A 27488-nucleotide genomic window follows, 5' to 3' on the forward strand; every position below is an offset into this window, starting at 1 on the left:
GCCTGCACTATGCCCACCGTGCGACCTGTGGGGCTCGTAAGTCACCACCAGGTGGGTGAAACTTACAATCGCAGGATTCCCTTAAGGCAGTGGTTCCCAAACTGGGGTTCTTGAAATGTTATGGGGGTTCTCGGGAAAAAATTCCCTAATGGCGGACAGAGCGGTCCCTAGGAACCGCAGGCAGCAAGGGGCCAGCAGCCGGGAGCCCCTGGACTTCCAAGAGCAAAGCAGATCAAAGCAAGCATATCTATCACACTGATGAGATTTAAACTTCAAGCCTCCTTATAAGACATGGAAAGGGAGGTGGATATTTTTTGTTGTTTTTAAAATTAAATAGGGAGCTAGTGTTTTTTAAATTATTGTGAAGAACAAGTTTAAACTTTGTAGTAACATGCATTATTTGCCTGGACTGCTCAAGACCTGAATGCTTATGTAGGAGGAACTCTTTGAGTTGGCTTCTTAAATACCTTCATGCTGTTTCACATGGAATACTCCTTGATGAAACATAGGAGCCTTGTCTAATAACAGGCTGATTCAAAGTGATACAAGCTACTAAAGTGAGATCTTGGAAGAGTGGTGCCATTTTCATAATGTAATAAAAATACTGCAATGATAAATAATAATAAATAGTGTGTAAAAAGCATGTCATAAAAACAAACTTTATATTTCCAAGATCACTGCTTTTATAATTTATACTCAGGTAAAGGAGAAAATCCCTGGAAATATTCATTTTTAAGAGGGGTTCATTTTAGTGAAAGGGGTTCTCAGGTTGTTAACGTTTGGGAACCACTGCCTTAAGGCCAGGTCTAGATAATAAGTGGGAGGTGGCATCATTACCCTCCATAGTGTTGCAGAAGTATAGCTTGAATTTAATTAATGGAAGTTGCCTGAATAAATTAGCAAAATGAGCTTACCTAGTAGGAGGGGAATTACACATTTCTGTCACAATATTTTATGATTACTGCATTTCCTCTTTTCAGTTAAGCGTTTACTGCTAATTGATACTGAAGCATTTTGACTTCATTGATTTGCGTAGCTGTGACAATCCGGCTACAATCGTAAATGGCAAGACAAGGGTCAGAACGTGTTTACTGGTTTGGAGGAAAGGAAAATTACATTTAAGGAGATGATCAAATCACCAGTACAGAATTCACAATTCAGTGTAATTAAATGTATTTGTATGGCTAAAGATTTAAGTTTTGCTAAGCTAAACAGTTACAGCTGGTTGGAAAAATTCGATGAAAAACAGACAAAAATATTTCTATACAATTTTACCCTCATTTTCAACCAGTTTCACCATCAATGAAGGGGTCCTGAATAAGACTTCATCTTAGGCAATAGCTGTCTGCACAAAATGCCTCTTTGGTGGTAACATCCATCTGTTTCTAAACTGGCAATAGGTTGCTGCCCCCTAAACTGAACCATTTATTGTTTCTTTCACTTTTTCTGAAGTTATGCTCAGTTGTTCTCCATTTTTAATGTGAGATCTCTTGCCTACAGATTTCATTGAGGAATTTCCGCCTTACACCACCGCTGGCCTTCTCTGGCTTCCCCTATTCTCATACTTCAGGGGAATTTATGAATGCGCTGTACTGAACTGGTACACAAGGATAATTGAGACGTGGCCTTGGAAGATGAGAGACCAGCAAGGCCTATGGAAAAGGGAGGTTGAAGGGGAGTTATCTTTAGCTCCTAAGCAGCCTGAAAAGTGAGGTTTCACCACCAGCAATTGACAAGAAGAGACCATCTGTGTGTGTGTGTGGGGGAGCTCCTGGAGACAGGGGCCACATTAACAGCACATGGGATGCAGAGAGCTGTTCCCCTACGAAGCAGAACTTCTCAGGGCCGGGGGGGTGGGCTGCGGAGCGGTCATTGGAGGAAGGGACAGAGACGGACACAGCCCCGTGGGCAGGACTCACTCAGAAGGGGCTGAGTGGGGAGGGGGGCGCGGGGCTCAGTCTCAGGTACTGCTTGGGGAGTTCTGCTCTCGCAGCGTCACGTGATGCCGAGGCTAATAGCGGCCGTATGGCAGGGAGGGTTGGCTGGAGGGTACGAGACTGTGTCCTTCCCTTCCCCCTCCCCCCACACTGATGTACCCAAGCCGCAACGCAACAATTTCTTAGAATGAAGGGAAAAAACAGGCTGTAATACTGGGAAAAGCCTCTCATTCATCATTCAGCCAATGACGGCACGGCGGGGAAAGGCGGAGGAGACGGCCTCTGATAGGCCGGGCGCTGCCTGACATCCAATCAGCTTGCGCGCGCGGTGATAAGACTGCCCCGAGAGGGGTGGGGGAGGGGGTGAGTCATTCCTCCTCCGTGGAGAGCCGCTGTTAGGAGAGGAGGGTCGCGCGCTGCTCAGCGGGGGAGATGGCGGCGAATGCGCGCGAGGCGTGGCGGGGCCGTTACTACCGGCTCGAGGAGATCCAGACGCACAACCACAGCCAGAGCACCTGGATCCTGCTGCACCACCGCATCTACGACCTCACCAAATTCCTGGAGGAGGCGAGTGCCGGGTCCGAGGCGGGCTGGGCTCGGGAGCCGGCGGCGCTCGCTCGGGCTGCTGGAGAGTTTAAATCCCCTGGCGGTGGGTGGAGCGCTGGGGAGTCGCGGCGCCAAGCGCCGCTCAGGCTCCCTGGCAAAGCACCCGCTGCCCCAGCGGGCTGGGCACTGGCACGCGAGGGACGGGGGCGCAAAACTCCTGACCACCTGTGCGCGTAGGCCTCTGGGGTCAGAGCCTGAGCAAGGACGGTTGCGTCTCTGCGTAGGGGGAAGGGTGCGGCCCCCCGTTGGGAACACGTGGGGATATCACTTCAAACCAGTTTGAAGAGTTACACGGTGTGTGGAGGCGGAGGAGTATCAGGAGGTGCTAGACGTGGGGAGGTGCTACCTTTGAGACTGCTGGTCTGGCCAAGTTAGGAGGGTTTGAAAATTGCAGTTCGTTCTTGTGCGGCGTTTGCTAGAAAGCACCTTTGTCCCCTGAGGGGGGAAGGGCTGTAGGGTTGGCTGCTCGCCGGTGATCGAGGTCAGAAACAGGACCCTGCCTCGTTGTTTGTACAGTTCAGCGCAGGCTCTCCGATGCCGGGACCCTGCCGATTTCAACACACAGGTCCCCAAAACGTCCCAGTCCTTCTCCCGAAAGCCTGACGTGTTGAAAACTTGATGTCCGGGGCATAGGGTATAATATGATTTCACTCTGTGCATTTTAATGGTGCCATCTCTCGCCACCCGCCCCCCCCCCCCCCGCATAGAAAAGCTACATTTAAGAGAATTTTTAATAGCTAGATTCCTGATAGCAACTGGGGTCATAGAATCATAGATTATTAGGGTAATCTCAGAAGATCATCTAGTCCAACCACCTGCTCAAGGCAGGACCAATCCCCAAATGGCCCCCTGGAGGATTGAACTTACAACCCTGGGTTTAGCAGTCCAATGCTCAAATCATAGCTCAGTGATTTAAGAGAATGTGAATGTGATAAAGTTAAGTGCTCACTCACTTGGTTCAACAGTTAAGCTTGTAGGCTTGTGTTAGAATCATTTTTAACTGCATGATCACCTTTCTTTTTTCAGAGCCCCTGACTTATTTAGTGAATGGATGTGATTGTGCATAATTAATGACATTGTTTCTGGTAACTTAATAAAACAGTAATGAAGAGAGCAAATGTGCACTGTACAAATTCCCTAACCAATTTTTTGAGAATTGTCTTCATGATGATTTTAAAATGAGATTATCTAATTTGGCAATGAATTCATCTTGTATCCTTGGTTCATTCACTGTGAAATATTCTACTTATATATAATAGCCAAAATTTTGCTCTGCTGTTCGAAATAAGCACAGGTGTGAGTTCAGTTAATTCAAGGGAGTTACTCCAAATTTACTGTAACTTTGAATAGACTTTGGCTCAGAATATGTATGGGCCTGTAAAACTGAGGCCTCCAATTATTTCAAATTCCTGCTTTGGTATTTAAATATGTTTTAAATATTTGTCCTTCAGGACATAAGCAGATTACTCTAAGGTTTTGTCTGTACAAAGTTACCTATATCTTTAACTAACTGCTGGTGCAGCTTTACTGTTAGAAGCTGTAGTGCAAACAGAATGTTGTTGTCTTCACCACTATTTATGTGAAATGCTCAAGTCATACGTCTACAGTAGTGCCCACTATTACTGTCTGCATCAATAATGAATTACTGGTGAGACACATACTAGTGTATGTGACTAGTGACCTTCATTTTCTGAAGTGGATGTTCACCCACAAAAGCTCATGCTCAATATGTCTTTTAGTCTATAAGGTGCCACAGGACTCTTTGCTGCTTTTACAGATCCAGACTAACATGGCTACCCCTCTGATACTTGATATTAGTGTAGCCAGCCATAGAGAATTCAGATTCTTATGGTTTGAAATATGGGGGCTTAAAACACTCTTAAAGACTATATAAAAGTATATGAAGCTTGCAAAGTAAAATGCTCAAGATTACAGAAGTTCAGGATTGAGTTCCATGTATTTATTAGTAATCTTTAACAGAGTACTGAGTCATATTCTGTGTGAAGAAGGGTTTATCTGCTGTTGCAGGTAACAACTAAAATAACTTGGTGACAGGTTTCAGGGTGGTAGCCATGTTAGTCTGTATCAGCAAAAAGAATGAAGAGTATTTGTGGCACCGTAGCTTAACAAATGTATTTGGGCATAAGCTTTTGTGGGCTAAAACCCACTTCATCGGATGCATGCAGTGGAAAATACAGTAGGAAGATACATATACACAGAGAACATGGAAAAAATGGGTGTTGCCATACCAGCACTAATGAGACTAATCAATTAAGGTGGGCTGTTATCAGCAGGAGGAAGAAAAACTTTTGTAGTGATAATCAGGATGGCCCATTTCCAACAGTTGACAAGAAGGTGTGAGTAACAGTAGGGAGAAGAAAATAGCTTGGGGAGATAGTTTTTACTTTGTGTGATGACCTATCCACTCCCAGGGCTTGTCTACATCAGAAAGTTGCAGCGCTGGTGAGGGAGTTACAGCGCTGCAACTTTGAAGGTGTACACATCTGCAGGGCATCACCAGCGCTGCAACTCCCTGTTTGCAGCGCTGGCCGTACTCCCGTTTTGTCTCGGGTGTAGAGGATCCAGCGCTGGTGATCCAGCGCTGGTAATCCAATGTAGACACTTAACAGCGCTTTTCTTGACCTCCGTGGAAGGAGGAAGCCTCTGGTAATCAAGCTGGTCTCCTTCCCCGGCTTGCTCTCGCGTTCCCGGAACCCCGAGCAAGCAGGTCTCCTTCCCTGCGGTTTGCATGGTGGTTCGGGGAACGCGAGAGCAAACCGCGGCGAAGCTGGTCTCCTTTCCCGGTTTGCTCTCTCGTTCCCCGAACCCCCGAGCAAGCAGGTCTCCTTCCCTGCGGTTTGCAGGGTGGTTCGGGGAACGCGAGAGCAAACCGGGAAAGGAGACCAGCTTCGCCGCGGTTTGCTCTCGCGTTCCCCGAGCAAGCAGGTCTCCTTCCCTGCGGTTTGCAGGGTGGTTCGGGGAACGCGAGAGCAAACCGCGGCGAAGCTGGTCTCCTTTCCCGGTTTGCGCTCTCGTTCCCCGAACCCCCGAGCAAGCAGGTCTCGTTCCCTGCGGTTTGCAGGGTGGTTCGGGGAACGCGAGAGCAAACCGGGAAAGGAGACCAGCTTCGCCGCGGTTTTGCTCTCTCGCTCCCCGAGCAAGCAGGTCTCCTTCCCTGCGGTTTGCATGGTGGTTCGGGGAACGCGAGAGCAAACCGCGGCGAAGCTGGTCTCCTTTCCCGGTTTGCTCTCTCGTTCCCCGAACCCCCGAGCAAGCAGGTCTTCTTCCCTGCGGTTTGCAGGGTGGTTCGGGGAACGCGAGAGCAAACCGCGGCGAAGCTGGTCTCCTTTCCCGGTTTGCTCTCGCGTTCCCCGAACCCCCCTTGAAGCCGCCCAACAGCGCTGCAGTGTGGCCACATCTAACACCACTTGCAGCGCTGGTTGCTGTAAGTGTGGCCACTCTGCAACGCTGGCCCTATACAGCTGTACTAATACAGCTGTAACAACCAGCGCTGCAAAATTTTAGATGTAGACATGGCCCCAGTCTTTATTCAAGCCTAATTTCCATGCTGATTTTTTTCCCTTACTGTTTTCCACTGCATGCATCCAATGAAGTGGGTTTTAGCCCATGAAACCTTATGCCCAAACAAATGTGTTAGTCTCTAAGGTGCCACAAGTACTCCTCGTTCTTTTTACCTAAAATTACTATCAACTAAAAGGTTAGAGGGGAAAAAAATATCTGCTGTGCAATCTAGATGATACATAAAACCCAAGCTTTGTTAATCTATAAATCTTTGCCTCATTGAGGATGAGGGTTGGATGTTGTGGTGCTAACATGAGACCTGTCTATGCTATAGCTCCTGCTGTTGCTGTCACCAGTGGAACTGCACCTTTGGTAAATGATGGCCATCATGCTTGCTTATGCAGACAAGGTCCATGTGTAACTGATGATGAAATCCTGTGGGTGGGAGAGATTTCATGCAGCTAGTGAAATTAGTGATTCTTTCTGACTAAGCCAGTTTTCACCTGGCAGGTAGCAATGCTAGAAAAGCTTTTGAGAGATACAGCCACTGAACTTCTGGCAACAAATGAAATGTTTGTTCAGAAACAACAGCTTATATCATTCTCTCTTCCCTGTGTGTGTGTGTGTGTGATGCAAGTTGTAAATGTTAAAGGGAACAACCTCTGTAACATTTTCAAACTTTCACGTCTTATTTTCCATTTACAATGAAATGATTCCAGTTTTAATATCCATAGAACAAATGAGTAAGCCGTGCAGGAATAGTGTGTCTCAAAGAATAACTTTCTCCATAACTAGAATTCGCAAGATCAACTAGAAATGTTATTCAGGCAGCAAAGGAACACTTCAGTTGCTCAGGGTCAAATTCTGCTTTTACATTGGTGTAACTGAGAGGAGTCTTCATAGGCAGCTATTTATCTTTTATACAGAATATTTTTAATGTGCAAAATTTGATGATATCCTCCTCATATGTACACATTTTTTGAATAAACATTTTAATAGTTTTTAATACCGTGACATCTTTTCTACAGAGTTGAATCTGCTGTTTGTTTGTAACAGGTGTTTCCCTTATGCTTTCAGTTTTTTTAAGCACTTGGTTCATATGTAGTACAATAGTCATCTTGCACATGTCTGGGAACTCTTTTTGTAAGATACTGCAGCTCTGTTAGTATGGAAGCTCATTTGAGTAATGCTGTAATGAGAACACAGTTTGATCATGAAGACTGAAAGCTTGATAGCCCCACCACTGCAGCAGTGTGTCCATATCTCTTCAATACTTCAACATCATTCTAGGGCAGGGGTTCTCAAACTAGGGGTAGGGAGCCCTCAGGGGATTGCGAGGGTATTACATGGGGAGTCAAAAGCTGTTAGCCTCCACCCCAAATCCTACTTTGCCTCCAGCATTTATAATGATGTAAAACATATAAAAAAGTGTTTTTAATTTATTTGTGAGGGGATACATTCAGAAGCTTGCTATGTGACAGGGGTCACCTGTACAAAAGTTTGAGAACCACTATTCTAGGGGAAGGGAATTCCTTCTATGTGAGAGGGTACTACATTCACACATGCCTGTAATTGTTTCAAATTTTGCATTTGTCCTGTTGTTGGTGGGAAAGGAGACTGGAGAATTACTGCAAGGTTTATTTGTAACAGAAACAGAAGCCTTTTCTGAGAGCATTTTATGCAGCAACCTGAACAAGAGTAAAGATTTACCTATACAGCAGGGGTTCTCAAACGAGGGGTCAGGACCCCTCAAGTGGTCGCAGAGTTATTACATGGTGGGTCACGAGCTATCAGCCTTCACCTCAAACCCTCGCTTTGCATCCAGCATTTATAATGGTGTTAAATATATAAAAGTGTTCTTAATATATGGGGGGTGGGGTGGGGTGGGAAGAGGGTCGCACTCAAGAGGCTAGCTATGTGAAAGAGATCACGGGTACAAAAGATTGAGAAGCACTGCTCTATGGGGCCATTAAAAAGTGAAAAGTTTGGGACCACAGTCTGAAAATTCTGAGGTTGTATTTCAGCATCTTTGAATGGATGTTTCTGAAACTGAGCTTTAGTGACTTTAGTTCCGTCCTTAGTGGTACTATCGGTTGAAGTGGTAAATAAAAACAAATTCAAGTGAAAGAAATGGACATATGAACTAATTGTTCTAAACAGTGAACTAATTGTTCTAAATTAATAGTCTTTAAAAAAAAAGACTTCAGTATTGGAGTGTACAGTTGTGTGTGGTTAATGAGTCTAGGGGAAAATATCATGCCTTAGTAGGCATCATTTAATAGGGCTGGTGGCATTTGTATTTCTTCTTGACTGCTTTTGGGCCCCTCGGTGTGCATCTCATCTGATGTCCTCACATACTCTAGACTAAGAGGAACCATATCAGGGTCCATAATCACTGGAATAAGCTTACAAGGGAGGTTGTGGAATCCCTATCATTGGAAGCTTTTAAGACCAGGTTGGACAAACAACTATCTAGGGTTACTTGATCTTACCAGAGTGCAGGAAGCTGGACTTGACTTCTCAAGCTCCCTTCCAATTGATTCTGTGAAGGCATTACATCACATAGATAGGTGAGAGGGCATTGGACTCTCCTGGCTCTGTGGTATTTTTACCACATGCTGGAAAGCTGTGGATGCTTTCTTTGGATGTGCCACACCTGATCTTTCAGTTGCCTGGGCCATGGTAGTAACGCTGTTACTCAAACTCAGGTTACATCCTACCATAGCAAAATCTTGATGGCTGTTTAGGATTTATTCTTCAAAAGTACTGAGGGCTCCTTCATATCCATTGAATTTGTTGCAGGTTTGACCCTGTAATAGTGTAGCACAAGCCATTAACTTCCTTTCTTCACCCCTTCTCCACACGCATTTTAAAACGTATTTACTGCATTCCTCTTAATATGTTGAAAACCAGTAATATTTTATTGTCTTCTGGCATGTCTACAAAATCAAACCTAGTAGTTCAGGAGAATACATTTCTGCAACGTAAGATTTATGCAAGAGTACAGACAACCAAAACAAATTTAATAACAGCTTGAAATAATACATTGTTTCATGCTAACAGGAGAGAGAATTGCCTGTTCCGCTGATGAAATGACTTAAACCTTATATACAGCAATTCCTTGTGGAAGTGAATTTGCTTAAAAGCAATGCATGAATCAATTGGAAGGTAATAGATTTGTATTAAAAACAGTTCCATTAGTACCCAATACACAAGTGGAAACCGCTCGGTATCTCCTGTGAGTTAAGTAAATAATATTTCCATTGTGAAAGTGAGGAAGCTGGAACAGAGGTTGGCTTGCCTAAGGTCAAAGAGGGAGTCTGGGAAAAGACCGTAGAAGTCTGTTCCACGCCTTAAATAAAAGGTAATCATTTCTTACAAACACTTGTGAATTGCTGGGAGTGGACAACATTGTATGCTTGATGTGTAGGGTGGATAAAGATTTTTTTTCTAAAATCAGTTTATTGAAATCAGCTTTGTTGATTTAAGTTAAATACACGCTTTTGAAAAAAATTGTTTACAATTAAATTTTAAATTGACAGCCTATGTTGAAGCCTGAACTTATCTATTAAAATCATTTAAATTAAATAGTACACATTTGCTGTCCAGTTTTAAAGAAAGTAAAACTACTCAAGAGGTGGAAGTTTATGGCTATGTATCTAGAACTGAAGTTTGTTGAAGTACCCTAAACTCGTTTTTGACAGCATAGCCTTTTCTGCAAGTGCAGAGAATATTTTTTGCATTTCAGTTTATTCAGTTCAATGCCTAGTTCATGCAAAGTTTAAAAACAAACAAACAATTGGGAGTTGAAAACTAAAAGGAAAACAAGCTTCCCAGCTTTTTTCATTCATGGATTCCAGGTGTGAGGGGATGAGATCTACTAGTTCTAAAACACTGAAGAACATGGTAATAAGAAACAATCAGTTCAATATATTAACTCTGCAGATATTTCCTTTGTTTATTGAAATATGTTTTGCATTTGAAACTATTTTAGTAAACTTTTTATATATCCAATACATATATGATAGTTTATTAATTAAATATTAATTACATTTGAGTTTTCATCCAAACAGATCTTGACACAAGTGAAATATGAATAGTAAATAAAGAATGTATTATTCACCATTTTCTAATATAATAAAAATATAAAAATTAAGTCTGAATAAATGTACATCAAGCAATTATATTGCTTAAATAAATGTGTAGTGTATCCTCTTAGCAAAAAGCTCCATATTTAGTGTAAAGACTATAGTTCAGTGGTTCTCAAACTTTTATATTGGTGACCCCTTTCACACAGCAAGCCTGAGTGCGACTCCCCCCTGTTATAAATTAAACCCACATTTTTTTCTATTTAAGACTATTATAAATACTGGAGGTGAAGCAGAGCTTGGGGTGGAGGCTGACAGCTTGCGATTCCCCAAGTAATAACTTCGTGACCCCCCCACCCTGAGGGGTCACGACCCCCAGTTTGAGAACGCTTGCTATATAGTTAGTTGCATATCAACCTGTTTTGATAGTTCTCAACCAGTGAGAATCAGCCTTTCTTTAGCAAAATAACTAAAAAGTACAACTGCAAAACATGATTCAGATCAATTATTTAAATCAAGGTTTCCTGCTTGCTGTTATAAATCATAATTAAAATTGATTCTAAATCATGTTGATTTAAATCAGTCCACACTGCTTATGGCTCCTTATGGTGGTGTATAGGTTACATTCTGGGTCCCAGAGGAGATTGACAAGGAAGACTCAACAGCTGTTTAGTTAAAAGAAACAAACAAAAAAAACTTTAGGATGATAGAGAATTCTCAGAAATGTGAACAGGTTTATTGAACACGTTTATCTCCTGTCCATGAGGGAAGGTCAGCAAAGACTCCAGCTTGTGGAGAGCTATTGCTCTGTGAATCCTGGGTATGAGACAGGTTTATCTCTTGTCCATGAGGGAAGGTCAGCAAAGACTCCAGCTTGTGGAGGGCTATTGTTCTGTGAATCCTGGGTATGAGACAGGATTCTCAATGTAGATTTTTTGCTGAAAAAAGTGATAGGTACAATTGAGGCTTTTAAACTTGCTTATATTGCACTTAAGTGGTTCTCAACCTATTCAGTACTATGGCCCTATTACAAAAGATATTTGAGATGCCTCTCCCTTAGTTTCAGGTCTCGCCTTTAGGAAACAGTGTCGTCATGACCCCAGTTTGAGAATCTAGTGCTTTTTAAATAGTTAAGATATTTGTGATTTTTACATTTAAACTATAGGGAGTAGCACAGACTCTGTAAATATGGTAAGTGATAAATAGCAGACTTTAAAGGGTACCTGTCAGGTTTCTGATTTTTTTTTTCCCCATATCTAAGCATAGATAGATCCCCTTATCAATCTGCAAGTCTGGTGTGATTAACTGAAGAGTACTTTCTCCCTGTAAAAGAGAGACTGAGGCTATGGCTACACTTGCAGCTGTACAGCTCTGGGAGTTACAGCTGTCTTCGTACAGCTATGTAGGGAAAGCGCTGCAGTGTGGCCACACTGAAAGCTACCGGTGCTGCAGTGTGGCCATATTTGCAGCGCTGTTGGGAGTAGTGCATTGTGGGCAGCTATCCCACAGAGCACCTCGTCCCATTTTGGTGCCGTGGTCTGTGGGAAGGGGACAGAAGGGTGCGGGTCATTCCGCTTCCTGTCGCAACGCTCCGTGGTGCATTGCTTCACATCCCAGCAGTCACTGTTTTTCTGTCCATGTTTGGCGCCATTGTGAGTCTCCCAATGGTTTCTGTGCAGAGCGATTTCTGTGGGAAATGGAGCCCGAGCTGCTGAGAACTTTGCTGATGAGTGTCTATGTTTGGCAGTTGAGCTATTCCTTCAGCTCCAAAGTGACAGTGAGGAGTCCGATGATGATATCGAGTCGCCTGACGCGTGTGACACTAAATTGCTTGTGGCATTCACGGAAATGTTCAGCACCGTGGAACGCCGCTTTTGGGCTGGGGAAACAAGCACTGAGTGGTGGGATCACATCGTCATGGAAATCTGGGATGACGAGCAGTGGCTGCAGAACTTTCGGATGAGAAAAGCCACTTTCATGGGACTGTGTGAGGAGCTTGCCCCCACACTGCGGCGCAAGGACACGAAATTGAGAGCTGCCCTGCTGGTGGAGAAGCGGGTGGCTATTGCAATCTGGAAGCTGGCAACTCCAGACAGCTACCGATCGGTCTTGAACCAGTTTGGAGTGGGAAAGTCGACCGTTGGAATCATGTTGATGCAAGTTTGCAGGACCATTAATTGCATCCTGCCAAGAAGAACCGTGACTGTGGGGGTCGTGCAGGACATTCTGGATGGCTTTGCACAAATGGGTTTCCCTAACTGTGGAGGGGCGACAGATGGGACGCATATTCCTATTCTGGCACCACCTAGCATCCGACTACATTAATCGGAAGGGGTATTTCTCTATGGTTCTCCAGGCGCTTGTGGATCACTGTGGGCGTTTCATTGACATTTACAGAGGCTGGCCTGGAAAGGTGCATGATGCATGCATCTTTCGGAACAGTGGCCTGTTCAGGAAGCTGCAGGCCGGGACTTTTTTTTCCAGACTGGAAGATCACAGTAGGGGATGTCAAAATGCCCATTGTGATCCTTGGAGACCCCGCTTACCCGTTAATGCCTTGGCTCATGAAACCGTATACAGGGAAGCTTGACAGCAAGGCCCGGTTCAACTACAGGCTGAGCCAGTGCCAAATGACTGTGGAGTGTACTTTTGGCCGTTCTAAAGGACGCTGGCGATCTCTGTATGGGAAGCTAGACTTGGGGGAAAGCAGCATCCCTGCGGTTATATCCGCGTGCTGTACCCTCCATAATATTTGTGAAGAGAAGGGTGAAACATTCAGTCAGGAATGGACCTCCGAGATTCAATGCCTGGAGGCTGAATTTTCACAGCCAGATAGCAGGGCTACTAGAGAGGCCCAGCACAGGGCTACAAGGATTAGGGATACCTTGAGGGGGGAATTTGAGGCTGAAAGCCGACAGTAATGTTTGGTGCCTTGCACGGGAGTGAAGTGCAGTGGTTACAATGTTAGTAGAAATCTGTTTTTCCTAAAATGATTTGCAGTGCCTGTTTCTTTCCTGGGCTACGGTATCTTTGACTTTCTGCAATAATAAAGACTGTTTTCAACGCCAAGAATTCATTTATTGAAAAGAAAATAACTTTCTTGACAGACACACAACATTTTGGGAACCTAAAAGGGCAGGGGAGTAGGGTGGTGAACTGTACAGTCAGAGGTTTGAATATGTCCTGTCTGGAGTGCTGTGCAATGACTGCTGCACTTCAGGATGAAAATACTGCATGGTAATGGGGGTTGAGTGCAGAGGGTAAGGGTCTTAGTTCTCAGGGCTGGTTGGTGAATGTACAAGTATTGGGGGCAGCTGGTGGTGGTAAGATCCTGGATGCTGGGCAAGGGGGTTTGGAGCTGACATTGGGGCACAAGGGAAAGAGCTTTGGGACGGGGGGAAGGGGGGCGGCATGGTAGTGCTCTGCCTGCATGGCTACGAGCGCCTGGATAGAGTCCGCTTGGCGCGCCTGGATGCTTATCAGCTGCTTCATGCTTTTCTTCTTAGCCGCTGCGTTTCTCTGGCGGAGCCTGCTTTCCCTTTCCCTCCAGTCCTGCAGTTTTTTACTCTCTCTTGCAGACTAATCCATAACTGCTTTCAGCATGTCGTCTTTGCTTTTTCACGGCTTCTTCCTGAGGTTTTGTAGCCTCTGAGCAGTCACTGACACGGGCATTCGAGTAGTCAAGGACACTTTTCGAAACACAAAAATGGCAACAGTTAACACAAGCTGCATTGTTTATGATCTCACCCAGACAGTTATTCCCACAGAGTGAAGGAGTTTACAGTCTTCACTTTAGCATACTTTACCCATACCAAACAGAGCGCACATAACCCACAGGAGCAAAGAAGTGGTGAGTAAGGGGGAATGATTGCTTCAGGGCTGTGCAGGGTTTCTGGTCGTTGGGGAAAGCAAACTGCTGCAGGGGGCATCTACACTGAACAGTCTCCCAATATTTTCCACAGGAGTTAATCCTGGAAGATATTTCGCTGCTGTGGGTCACCTGGGAAGAGCGGGAGGGTCTTCTACAGCAATGCGGATTCCACCCTGGCCCCTATGCAGCTTGCCTGTATGCAGCAATGGTCCCTCCCCCACCCCTCGCGGCACAGTGGCACGGATGCGTTAGCCTGACTGGGACAAGGACCACAGTAGCTCTCCCTATAAACTTGCGTAAGCGCATTGCCCACGCTCTGGCTGAAACTTTTGAAGAGATTACCGAGGCCAATTACCGTGAGGTGATAGACCACATCAATGGGCTATTCCACATCTATGCATGCAGCTCTAACCCCCCTGTCATAAACAGATAGCTAAGGATTAATGTTCTTTTACCTGGAAAGGAGTAACCTGAAACACCTGACCAGAGGACCAATCATGGTCTCTGTGGATTAAGGTGACAAATACAGGGTCAGTTGCTTAAAAGAAATATGAATAAACAGCCTTATTCAAAAGAACACAATTCAAAACACTTCCAGCAACTATACACATGTAAATACAAAATAAAAACCATATAAATCACTATCTTATCTTTTGTACTTACAACTGGGAAACAGAAGATTAGAAAAGCAGAAAGCAGAAAAATCCTCTCATAGCCGAGAGAGTACAGGCAGAAGACAAAGAACAAAGAACTCCCACACAAACTTCCCTCCTCCCAGATTTGAAAAAGTCTTGTTTCCTGATTGGTCCTCTGGTCAGGTGTTTCAGGTTACTCCTTTCCAGGTAAAAGAACATTAACCCTTAGCTATCTGTTTATGACGAGGTGATAGACCATATCAATGGGCTATTCCACATCTATGCATGCGTGCATGCAGCCCTAACCCCCCTCCCCTCCTCTCCCGAAACATTTCCATACTGAAAATAAAAGCTGCTTACTGGTAACCTGCTCCTCTGCTTGTCCTTCACCAACAAGTTCCAGCTGCTGCGACTGGCTACCTTCCTCCTGGCTTGAGAAGAGCTCCTGGCTGCATGCCCTCCTGGGACTCCGGCGTGTCTCCCCCCACCCTAGTACCCTCACTCTCGGTTACCTTCCTACCCTTCCTCCTCTTCCTCTCCCCCCCCCCCGAAGTGTCCATCGTGGTCGTTGAATTGGTGGGGTCAACCCCAAGTATCGCGTCCAGCTCCTTGTAAAATGGCAGGTCGTGGGAGCTGCGCTGGAGCGGCGGTTTCTCTCGCGGGCTTTGCAATAGGCACTCCGCAGCTCCTTCACTTTAACCCTGCACTGCACTGCATCCCGGTCATGGCCCCTTTCCATCATGGCCTTTGATATCTGCCCATAGGGATCATAATTCCTAAGGCTGGAGCGCAGCTGTGACTGCACAGCTGCCTCGCCCCAAACACTGATGAGGTCCAGCAACTCGCCATTGCTCCATGCTGGGGCTCGTTTGGCGCATGGAGGCATGGTCACCTGGAAAGATTCACTGATTGCACTCCACACCTGGCTGAGCAATCAGGAAGGGGATTTTTAAAATTCCCAGGGCATTTAAAGGGCGGGTCACCTGAGGCCAGGGAAGTAGAGTGCAAACTGATGAGCAAAGTGGCTGAACAGGCATTCTGGGATACCTCTGGATACCTCGGAGTCCAGTTACAGCACTTTTGGTGGCCACACTGACGGAGCAGCGCTGCATCACCAGCGCTGCAATCCCTATACCTCAGGCAGAGCAGGAGTACAGCCAGCACTGCAGCCAGGGAGATGCAGCGCTGTATGTGCCTTGCAAGTGTGGATGGTGAGTAAGTTGCAGCGCTGTAAACCCACCACCAGCACTGCAACTCTCCAGTGTAGCTGTGGCCTGAAACATATTGTGGCCTGATTCAGCTCCTGTTGAAGTTAATTGGAGCTTTTCCATTAACTTAACTGAGAACTGGATCACACCCTTGGAGAGACGGATTTGGCGGAGAGACAGTTGAGCAGAATCTGAATCTGAATTGTGCCTCTCCCTTCAGACTCTAGATGTGATCCATACTAGAAACACACTGCTACACTTGTTTTAATTTTTGTCTAATCTTCAGTCTCCTGTTTGTATTATCTGATTATCAGCTCCAGGACTTGCATCCCAAAAGTTTGTTTTAGCAATATAATTTTCAGAGGTAAAAAATGTATTTTGTGTGACTATCTTATCTGCTCTAGCTGTGATGTCACTTTGGGGGAAATTCATCTGATAAGAAGCTAGTCAACTATCTCAAAAATGGGATTTGGGAAGATAACAGACAAAAAGTAAAATGTTACTGGGATGCAGGAAGGAGACTACTGTCTACTATGTCGCAACACAGTAGAACTCACCATGTGACTATTCATTTTTTTTGTATGGACAGAATGAATCTATTTGTCTATAGTGGAGCTTGGGTGTGATTCCCAGCACATGTAGATGTACCCATATTACTCCGCTTGAGCTAGCTTGCTCAGAAATAACACTGAAGCTGGAGTAGAATGGGCGGTGGCGTGGGTTAGCTGTCTGAGTACATAGCCAGAGGGCCCAGACAGGTACATACTTTGGGCAGCTAGCCTGTACTACTCCAGTTACACTGTGATTTTTCACATACTAGCTCAAGCAGAGCTAGCACTGGTATGTCTGTGTAAACTGAGAATCCACCCCCGCCAGCTCCAAGTATGAGGTAGCCTAAGCCCACGTCCACACTACAGGGTAAAATCGATGTTATTAAAATCGATTTTATAAAGCAGGCTTTATAAAATCGATTTTGCGCGTCCACACTAGGGCTACTTACATCGATGTTGAGCGTCCATGTTCCCTGGCGTCCATCTTTTCCCTGAGCGTTGCACTCTGGGTACCTATCCCACAGTTCCTGCACGGGTCCCTGCCCTTTGGAATTATGGGTTACTAGCCCAGTGCATGATGGGATCAAAGTCCCCGTCCTGGGTGGTTCTGGGTACAGCCCCCCCCCCTTCCTGTAAACGGCACACAGTCAGTTCGCGCTGTTTTTACTGGCTGCAGTGAGGGAAACGCCATTTTGCAGCAAGCATGGATCCAGGTCTGCTCTTGTCCTTGATCGCGAATGCTGTAAATAATTCACGCATTCTCGTTCTATCACTGCTGACCCATGATGCAGAAATGCAAGAGAGAATGCTTGAATGCGGGGACGACAGCGATGACGAACTGGAGAACGAGTTTTCTGACACCCCGGGCCCCTGCACGTTGGAGCTCCTGACGGTTATGGGTGAGGTTCTACCCGTTCCGCGCCGCTTTTGGGCACGGGAAACAAGCACTGACTGGTGGGACCGCATAGTCCTGCAGGTGTGGGACGATTCGCAGTGGCTGCGGAACTTTCGCATGCGTAAGAGCACTTTCTTTGAACTTTGTGACTCGCTTTCTCCTGTCCTGAAGCGGCATAATACCAGGATGAGACCAGCCCTCACAGTGGAAAAGCGAGTGGCAATAGCCATATGGAAGCTTGCAACGCCAGACAGCTACCGGTCAGTCGGGAATCAATTTGGAGTGGGCAAATCTACTGTGGGGGCTGCTGTGCTGGAAGTATCCAAAGCAATCATTAAGCTGCTGCTTCGAAAGGTTGTGACTCTGGGAAACGTGCAGGCCATTGTGGATGGCTTTGCTGCAATGGGATTCCCTAACTGTGGGGGGGCCATAGATGGAACCCACATCCCTATTTTGGCACCGGAACACCAGGGTGCCCAGTACATTAACCGCAAGGGGTACTTTTCGATGGTTCTGCAAGCCCTGGTGGATCACAAGGGACGTTTCACCAACATCCACGTGGGATGGCCAGGAAGGGTTCACGACGCACGTGTCTTCAGGAGCACTACACTGTTTAAACGGCTGCAGCAAGGGACCTACTTCCCAGATCAGAGAATAACAGTTGGAGATGTCCAAATGCCTATAGTTATCCTTGGGGACCCAGCCTACCCCTTGATGCCCTGGCTAATGAAGCCATACACAGGCAGCCTTGACAGTGCTCAGGAGTTGTTTAATTACAGGCTGAGCAAGTGCAGAATGGTGGTAGAATGTGCATTTGGCAGGCTTAAGGCGAGATGGCGAACGCTTCTTACTCGCTCAGATCTTAGCCAAACCAATATCCCCTTTGTTATTGCTGCTTGCTGTGTGCTCCACAATCTCTGTGAGAGCAAGGGGGAGGCCTTTATAGCGGGGTGGGAGACTGAGGTAAACCACCTGGCCGCTGATTATGCGCAGCCGGACACCAGGGCAATTAGAAGATCTCACCAGGATGCTGTGCGCATCAGAGAAGCACTGAAAAGTAGCTTCCTCATGGGCCAGGGTACAGTTTGAATGCTGATTTTCCTTTCAATTGATTGCTGCCCTCCCCGTCTATGCGGTGTTGCTGCTGCAAGATACTTTGCCTGCAGCATTCCTCAGTTGCTTGCTTAGGTTACTTGCGAGAGCTGTCCATTGGAAAACATATAATTCTGTATTTCCCAATTATTACCTACCTCCACCATTAGCTGCTTCCGTCTGCTGCTAGGCACAGGACCTGCAACCTTCCTTAACTGCTTTTTTATTGAAAATAAAGTTACTACTATGTGTTACAAGAATTGTGTTCTTTATTTAAAATCAGATCCTTTCATCAATCAAGCATCATGCTTGTTGTTACAATACTGTGCATGAAATTTCATAACTCAGCGTTCTATGGGGGACGGAGCGAGGGAGGTTTTGAGGAAGGGCAAGGGAGGTTGGAAAGAAGAAAGTGCATCAGAGAAGACAGAACAGGAATTCTCATGGACCAGGTTACGGTATGGCTGCTTTCTTTGTTTTCCCTTTATTACCCATATCCCCAATTGTCAAATCCTGATGCTGATAACTAGCTTCCATGCAGCTTTCCAAAGCTGCTTGCTTTAGTTCATTACCAAACTACAGTCACACTGCCTTAATAGCATGACCTGCGAGTAAAAATAGGCAAAGGTGCCATGGGAGAAGTTTGGATCATTAGAGGAGGGAAAAAACAGGACACAAAGGGCTTTTCAATCTAATGAAAGCCTTCTGGTTGGAGTGTCCGCAGCAGTGGAGGGGGCTGGTGCAGAAAGCCTTCCCCCACGCGTTCTTACACGCCTGGTTCTGGAAGGTGTGGGACAGGGTGAGTACTGAGGGAGGTTATACACGGGCTGTAGGGGCATTCTGAAACCACGGAGCTCTTGCAGCATATCACGGAGGATGTCAGTCTGATCACGAAGAAGATCCAGAGTTGCTGCTCGCCAGCGCTGATCTTCCCTGCCACCTGACATCATTTTTGGCGTCCCTCCTGTCTTCGCGTTGGTCCCTCCTGTCTTCGCGTTGACTGGCAGCCTCCCTGTACTTTGCGACCAATTGCTTCCAGTCTCCCTGCTGAGCTCTCTCTGTACGGGTTACTGCCATAATTTCGGTGAACATGTCCTCACGCGTCCTCCTTTTCCTCAGTCTTCTTATGATACCCCCCCCCACGTAGATGAGAAGCGAGAGGGAGGCTGGAGAAATGTGCAGCTGTGTGTGGGGGGGTGGGGTTTGGAAAGAGTGATAAAAGAATCATGAGACACATTTCACACAACCATTCATACAGTCTTTCTCCTCACTGACCTGTGCCTGTTACCGAACCTTGAACATTTTACTTTACCACAAGGTCACCTTAGGATTCCTTTAATACTTATTGCTTGTGGCTGAGGACAGAGAGTTCTGCTCAGACGCAGGTCAGGGAAGCACACAGACCTTGTCCGGAGAAAATGGGAAGTTAATAATGGCTAGTAATCCCTGTAGTAGATTGTACTGGTAATCAAGCTACTGTCCTTCCCTGCTTTGCTCCCGCGTTCCCCGAACAAGCAGGTCTCCTTGCCTGCGGTTTGCTGGGTGGTTCGGGGAACGGGAGAGCAAACCGCAGCGAGGCTTGTCTCCTTCCCTGGTTTGCTCTCGCGTTCCCCGAACAAGCAGGTCTCCTTGCCTGCGGTTTGCTGGGTGGTTCGGGGAACGGGAGAGCAAACCGCGGCAAAGCTGGTCTCCTTCCCTGCTTTGCTCTCGCATTCCCCGAACAAGCAGGTCTCCTTGCCTGCGGTTTGCTGGGTGGTTCGGGGAACCGGAGAGCAAACCGCGGCGAAGCTGTCTCCTTCCCTGCTTTGCTCTCGCGTTCCCCGAACAAGCAGGTCTCCTTGCCTGCGGTTTGCTGGGTGGTTCGGGGAACGGGAGAGCAAACCGCGGCGAAGCTGGTCTCCTTCCCTGGTTTGCTCTCGCGTTCCCCGAACAAGCAGGTCTCCTTGCCTGCGGTTTGCTGGGTGGTTTGGGGAACGGGAGAGCAAACCGCGGCGAGGCTGGTCTCCTTCCCTGCTTTGCTCTCGCGTTCCCTGAACAAGCAGGTCTCCTTGCCTGCGGTTTGCTGGGTGGTTCGGGGAACCGGAGAGCAAACCGCGGCGAAGCTGGTCTCCTTCCCTGCTTTGCTCTCGCGTTCCCCGAACAAGCAGGTCTCCTTGCCTGCGGTTTGCTGGGTGGTTCGGGGAACGGGAGAGCAAACCGCGGCGAAGCTACTCTCCTTCCCCGGTTTGCTCTCGCGTTCCCCCAACAAGCAGGATGGAGACTTTTCTAAAAACCACCTCATGGGTCAGTGTTTTAGGAAAGGTTTTTAATCTACTTGGTCAGTGACTCTAAGTACAGGTAGTGATTTGAAGCACCCAGTAAAAAAGGCTTACATTAAACCAAAGCTTTTAGTAAAAAAAATTACACTCACCAGAGGACGGTCCCTCAGCTTCATTTTCTGGAGTACTGCCTTGAGATGGCTGGCAGGGAACCTCAGTAAGGGTGAGGAAAAGATCCTGGCTGTTTGGGGGGATAAAATGCTCTGTGCTCTCTGCTGGAGCCTCCTCCTCTTGGTCCTCATCATACTGATCATCGCCATCAAATAAATCTTCCGTAGTTGCAGGAATCACAACGCCCACCTCTGAATCAACAGGCAAGGGGGGGTTCGTCGTTGCGCTGTTCCCCAATATTGCGTTAAGCTCGTCGTAGAACCGGCATGTTTTGGGGGCAGAGCCTGACCTGCCCTTTGCTGCTTTGGTCTTCTGATACGCCTGTCTGAGCTCTTTCACTTTCACTCGGCACTGTAACGAGTCCCTGGTATGTCCCCTCTCCCGCATGGCATTAGAAATTTTTTCAAAGGTTTTCTCATTTCGTCTGCTCGAGTGCAGTTCTGAAAGCACCGACTCTTCTCCCCATACAGCTATCAGATCCTGTAACTCCTGTGTGCTCCATGCTGGAGCTCTTTTCCTATTTTCAGGAGACTGCATTCTTCTCTCTGCTGCTGAGAGCTCCACGCTGTGCAAGCAGGAAATGGAATTTCAAAGTTCCCGGGGCTTTTCCTGTTTACCTGGCCAGCAGAAGAGTACCTTTACCTGTGTAGAGCGGCCACTAGAGCACTGTGGGATACGTCCCGGAGGCCATTAACTTCGATGGCCGTCCACACTATCATAAAATCGATTTTAAAAAATCGATTTTGGGGTTACTCCTCTCGTTTTGATGGAGTTCCAAAATCGATTTTAGGGACCCTTAAAATCGATTTTATGCACTCTGTAGTGTGGACGGTTACAGCTTTAAATCGATTTAAAGCTCTAGTCTGGACCTGGCCTAAGTGACAATATTACAGGACTGATAGCATCATTCTGTAATGTAAGAGTATAGTTTAGCTCCACCTGCACAGCAAAGAACACTGGTAAAGTATCTTTGGGGCATGTGCTTGCTTAAATGTAACAGTCTGTGAATGTGAAGTGTGCATGTTACCTTAACATTGACAGCAAAACCTTTCAGTTGTGTTACATAACTAAAATATTGATGAAGCATGGGGGTTGGTATGAGAAGACTCCGAAATCCTAGCTCAGAGAACTGCAGTGAAGGAGCATGAAAAGCATTTGTGGGGACTTACTAGAACTTGTGCAGATTCAGTTAAAAGAAGTAATATTTAGCTCTTATTTCTAATAGTTCTTAGTGCTTTATATAGAAGAGTAAATACTATCCTCCTCTAACAGATAGGGGAAAGGGCACAGAAGTGAACTGACTTGTCCATGATGACTCAGCTGATGGGTGAATTATTAAAAGAAATCCATTTCTCCTTTGGCTCCCTCCCCAGCTGTAATAGTTTAAAACTACAAAGACAAAATGGAAATCATTCTTCCAGGCTTTTGAAAACTTATCTGAGTATAGAATTCATTAGATAACTTTAGTGTCACTGCTTTATTTGGAAAAGCACACTATAGAGTATACCATGTTGGGGGGAGGAATCAGTCATTCTGGGAGCAGTCCTTCAATCCTTTTGAAGTGAGTGGCAGTAGATTAAGTCTAGATCTCTCCCAAATGCAATCAAAGGGCCTGCTGCTATAAAATTCAAGTGCTTGTGGTATTCTGACTCCCTGCCAGTGCTGCTTCCTGCTCCTTATTCCCTATAGTGAAGACCCAAATATTCTGATAGTGGCCTTTTCCCTACTATGGATCCAGATTTTTGCAAGCTTGCTAACCCACCTTCAGTGCTGGACCCAGATCTGAAGATTCATGGATATTGCCTTAACCCATGGTGTATGGAAAAGTTGCTTAATTAGGGTGGCTAACTTCATGAAGCTTTGGACTCTGACAGAGAAAAGGATTAATGACTTGTACTACTTGGAGGGTTTCAGAATATTAAGTAATACAGACAGTTAAGTTGATAACAGCATTTCAGAAGTTCACTTTATTTGATAAATTTTTTCTAATCACTGTATGCTTTTGTCAAAATTATTGTGAGTTTTCTGGAATTTAAGGCCAAGTCTAAAATAGAAAACTTTGCTGATATTGTAATGTCAGGTGTGTGATTTTTCTATTTTGCAGTGTTTCTATACTGCCAAAACCCAAGAGTAGATGCAGGTATAGCATCGTAAAAGTGCTTTCGCTGATGTAACTTATTTTGCTTGGGGAACTGGCATAAGCAATATCAGAAAAAGCATTTGTGTATAGCTGTGTCTACACTGCAAGGGTTTGGTATAGCTCTCCTGATAAAAACTTTTCTGATGTAGACCTAGCCAAAGTATGTATTAAGAAATTCCAAGATTCTCCCTTAAAGGAAACTCTCTGGTGCAGCATTTGTTTACACATGAGTTGCTGAAAAATGTCAGATAATCAAACTGAAATAATTTACTATAAAGCAGGACTCAAAAATTAACTTCCTGGTGTTACATTAAGCTATTAAAGTAAACTAAGAGAGAACCATAGCACAACTTGGAAAATTGACTTTTAATGACTTTCCAGTGGAAAAGTCATTTCTTTGGAGCCTAATCTCCATTGACTAGGCCTTACAATTGTCACTTTCATTTGTTAAGAGAGTGTAGTACAGTATTATGTTTTTTTGTCTTCTACAGAGAACTGAGCACTTCAATGGGGATGTTTGTAGGTATGTGAGTTTATTTAATGAGTAAGATAAATGGCAAGAGCTTCACTGATATGTAAAGTTTTGAAACATTTGTATTTAATAAATGTTTAGCAGTTCAAGGTACAAATCACTGGGTTATGTATTTTGTCTAGTGTATGGCTGGCAAGTATGTATGACTATCTGAGGTTCGATTTACCCTTAAGTTTTACCAGCATAGCTGTCAGTAATGTGAAAAAAAAAAAATTACAACCCTAATTGGGGGTAGATGCAATTATACCAGCAAATGGATTTTTTTGCCAGTATAATTTATTACATTTGGGGAACTGGCTCAAGCCATACCAGCAAAAGAACTCTTTGGCTAGCATCAGCTGTGTCTCTGCTAGGGAGGGCTTTACCATTGTATCTGTAGTGGTAAACCCTTTTAAATGTAGACAAGGCCTAAGTTACTTGCTGTGGATAAGAGGTCCTACTTTTAGGGCCTAAGAAGTTCTGAAGTGGTTTTCTTTTCTGTTTGGGGGCTATTTATTTCCAAGCATAGTAGATGTAAAAATACTCAAAACTTTTTTTAAAGCTGGATTAATCCTTTCTGAATACTCAGTTATGCAAGTAACTTTGCTGTCCAACCGGTTATGTTGATTCAGTTTGTTAAACATACTGCAAATTTCAAAGGTAGTCAAGTTTAGTGCTCATTTAAGACCTTTGTCCTGGCATTTCACCACATAGTTATCAAAACTGATTCATGGCCAGGATTTGTAATGGGTGCCACATCTGCCTTGTGTAATCTCTCTTCTGCATACACTCTTTTAACCTTTTTTGGCTCAGTTACTACGCATAATCTTTACTCTTTGCACTTGTTTAGCTTCTCCTTCTTTTGCTTAGTCATTGTGGATGAGCACAGATCTGACTTCTTTAAAGAACTTCTACAGTTACACAATAAATGTTTTTAAAATAATGAGAATTAGTACAATTTATAGGTTTTTTGGCACTGCCACCCTGCTTGAAACTCTGGTAGCAGCAACTGTTTCCTTGTGATAAATGTGAGCCAGGGTTATTTTCTTAACTTCGGAAGATGAGCAGTAGGCTATAATGCCGGTACACACAGCTCAGAGCTGCTAAAGTGTATAAACAGAGCTTTTTTCTGCTGTGCTTCAACTATAGGGCCTTTCTCTCCATTTTGGCTCAGACACTAGGAAGGAACTTGTCTGTCAGTAATTTTTATTAATTCATATTTCATATATAATATACAATTATATCCCCAAATCTACATTAAAAACATTATGCTTGCCAAGTTGAACACTTCAAGGTTAGATTGCCTATGTAACTTTGATTTGGCTCCCTAGTGTGTTTGCATTACGGTATATGATTATATACTATTTTTTCCTCACAGCCTCCCCGTTTCATTCTGTGATTGGCTAGTTATGCCATATTTTTCATCTTTTCCATTCAGTGTTTGGCCTCCAGCTTTAATTAATGTACATCACCTAAACTCTTTGCTGAATTCAAATATAATTTCTTCATAGGCATTTCTCTGATGCTCTGATCATAAGATCTGACTACTGTGCCAACATTAATTAATCTTTACAACATCTCTGTGAAATTAGGTGGTAGTATCTCCATTTCATAATTGGGGAACTAAGGCTTAACGAGATTAAGGCTGAAATTGTCAGTGTCCACTAGTTTAGAGAACCCAAATTGAGACTTTTAATGCCTGATTTTTTTCAGAGTACGTAATATTTTATAGCACATCTTCAGAGTTTAGGTCCAACTGACTTTGGCTGCAATGAGTGCCAAACACTTGGGTAGATCAGGTCCTACGTGTCTCATACTGTGATCATATGATTAGATGTCTCATCATGCATATGCAAAAGATAAGTGAATTAAGGTTGCACAGACAACCTTAATTCTGGCATTGCCTAACATCTGAGTGCTTGACTTTGCAATTTGAATGTTTTTAACATTGTTTCGAATGTTATATCTGTACACATGCTTATAGCATCTCTTATTATATCTCCCACCGTTGGATAAAGTATTAAAAACCTATTCTGTGGCTCTATTAAAATAAATGTTTTAACTGCAGTGATGCAAGGTACTAGTATTTAAACAGTAGATTATTAAATTAAGAAGCTGTTTTAGCATCTAATCGTTTATGCTGCTTCACTGCTGGGGTGCAGTTTCCCCAATTCTAAGTCTAGAGCAGCAAACACTTATCACTTACATTAGATTGAGTACTTTTAGGTGTTGAAGAAAATCTTTCTGAATTGGAAAGCATGGTGTTCTCTTATTCTTATTATGGCTGAATTCCATCCCACAACTTGATTCACAGCATGATTTATTTCTACCATTTAGTAAGCACTTGTTGAGGAAACCTAGAGAACCCAGAAGAGTGTGTCTGGCTGTCTCTAAGGGGAGTGGGATGAGGAAGTAGTATGTTGTGTCACAGATAGGGCCCTACCAAATTCATGGGCCATTTTGGTCAATTTTACGGTTTAATAAGGTTTTAAACATCGTAAATGTAATGATTTCAGATATTTAAATCTGATATTTCAGTGTTGTAACTGTAGGGGTCCTATCCCAAAAGGGGGTTGTGGGATGGTCACAAGATTATTGTAGGGGGGGTCTTGGTATTGTCACCCTTCTGAACTACTGTTAGTGGCAGCACTGGCTTCAGAGCTGGGCAGCTATAGAGCAGCTCTGAAGGCAGCAACGGCACAGAAGTAAGGATGGCATGGTATGTTGTTGCTACCCTTTCTTCTGCACTGCCGCCTTGAGAGCTGGGATCTGTTCCCTTGCCACCCAGCTCTGAAGGCACTGCAGAAGTCAGGGTGGCAATACCCTGACCCCCTTACAATAACCTTGCAATCCCCCCACAAACCACTTTTGGGTCAGCACCTCCAGTTTGAAAAATGCTGATTTCCCCAGTGAAATCTGTATAATATAAGGTAAAAGTACAAAAGACCAGATTTCGTGGGGAAAAACAGATTTCACGGTCCGTGATGCGTTTTTCATGTCCGTAAATTTGGTAGGGTCCTAGTCATACATACTGGTTTGTGATTTGGGTTCAGTGTAACTTAATTACCAATTACATATAAGTCCAGTTGTCCATATCTGCAGAGAAGTGTTGAATGGATATTGAGAGAACAGTTCTCATTCTTTTTCCATCCCTGTGGTACATCCAGAATAGTTTAAATGAAAAGTCAGAGGAAACTTGCATTGCTTTTGGCTCTGCTCCTCTCTTGTGACTAAGGCCATGGCTACACTGGCGCTTTACAGCGTTGCAACTTTCGCACTCAGGGGTGTGAAAAAAACACACCTCTGAGTGCTGCAAGATACAGCACTGTAAAGCCTCAGTGTAAACAGTGCTGCAGCGCTGGGAGTGCGGCTCCCAGCACTGCAAGCTACACCCGTAGATGATGTGGAGTATTGGCAGTGCTGGGAGAGCTCTCTCCCAGCGCTGGCGCTGCGACCGCGCTCGAAATTTCGAAGCGCTGCCGCAGCAGCGCTTTGAACTGCAAGTGTAGCCGTTCCCTAAGTAGAAAACTTCATTCTCCAGTAACCTGAGGGCATCTTACCTGAGCGCTGATTTTGCTTTTTAAAAGTGTCATCAACTGTGCATTTCAGATTAACTCTGCCTTGCTGTTCTTGGACACTGTCAGCTGAAATTTCACTGGTCTGGCTTGTACTGCTTATAGTTATCAGAAATAACTAAGGCAGAGAAGAGAATTCTCTTTTTCAGGATTAGAACATTTGATAGGTCTTGTGCACAGCAGTAGCAGATTTTTTTCATAAAGAAAATCTGGTTGTGAAGCCACATCGGCAGGGAGAATTGAGAAGATGGAAGCATTTTTAATGCCAGCAAATCCTTTGCGTTACATTGTGTAGCTATAAGAGTTTGAGGTAACATTTTCAAAAGCAAAGTCTCTAGTTTTGGTTTACAGGTACTAGAGAGACTCTAAAGTTAGATAAAGCTTTAATAAAGTGAAAAATCATTTGTTGCCCCCATTATTGAAGTCCG

At 44.9% G+C, this 27488-nt stretch overlaps 1 protein-coding gene across 1 annotated transcript in view; it reads left to right on the forward strand.

Annotated features, from left to right (window-relative positions):
- Positions 1 to 2279: 2279 nt before the first annotated feature.
- LOC115646613 (cytochrome b5) overlaps positions 2280 to 27488 on the forward strand; it is a 35894-nt gene continuing 10685 nt past the window's right edge. Inside the window, exon 1 of the mRNA XM_030552639.1 lies at positions 2280 to 2504. Within this exon, the coding sequence (XP_030408499.1) occupies positions 2370 to 2504 (135 nt within the window). The 5' untranslated portion in view covers positions 2280 to 2369. The remainder of the gene's footprint in view (positions 2505 to 27488) is intronic.

This window comes from Gopherus evgoodei, chromosome 2 (genome assembly GCF_007399415.2).
Source record: "Gopherus evgoodei ecotype Sinaloan lineage chromosome 2, rGopEvg1_v1.p, whole genome shotgun sequence".
Taxonomy (NCBI): Eukaryota; Metazoa; Chordata; order Testudines; family Testudinidae; genus Gopherus; species Gopherus evgoodei.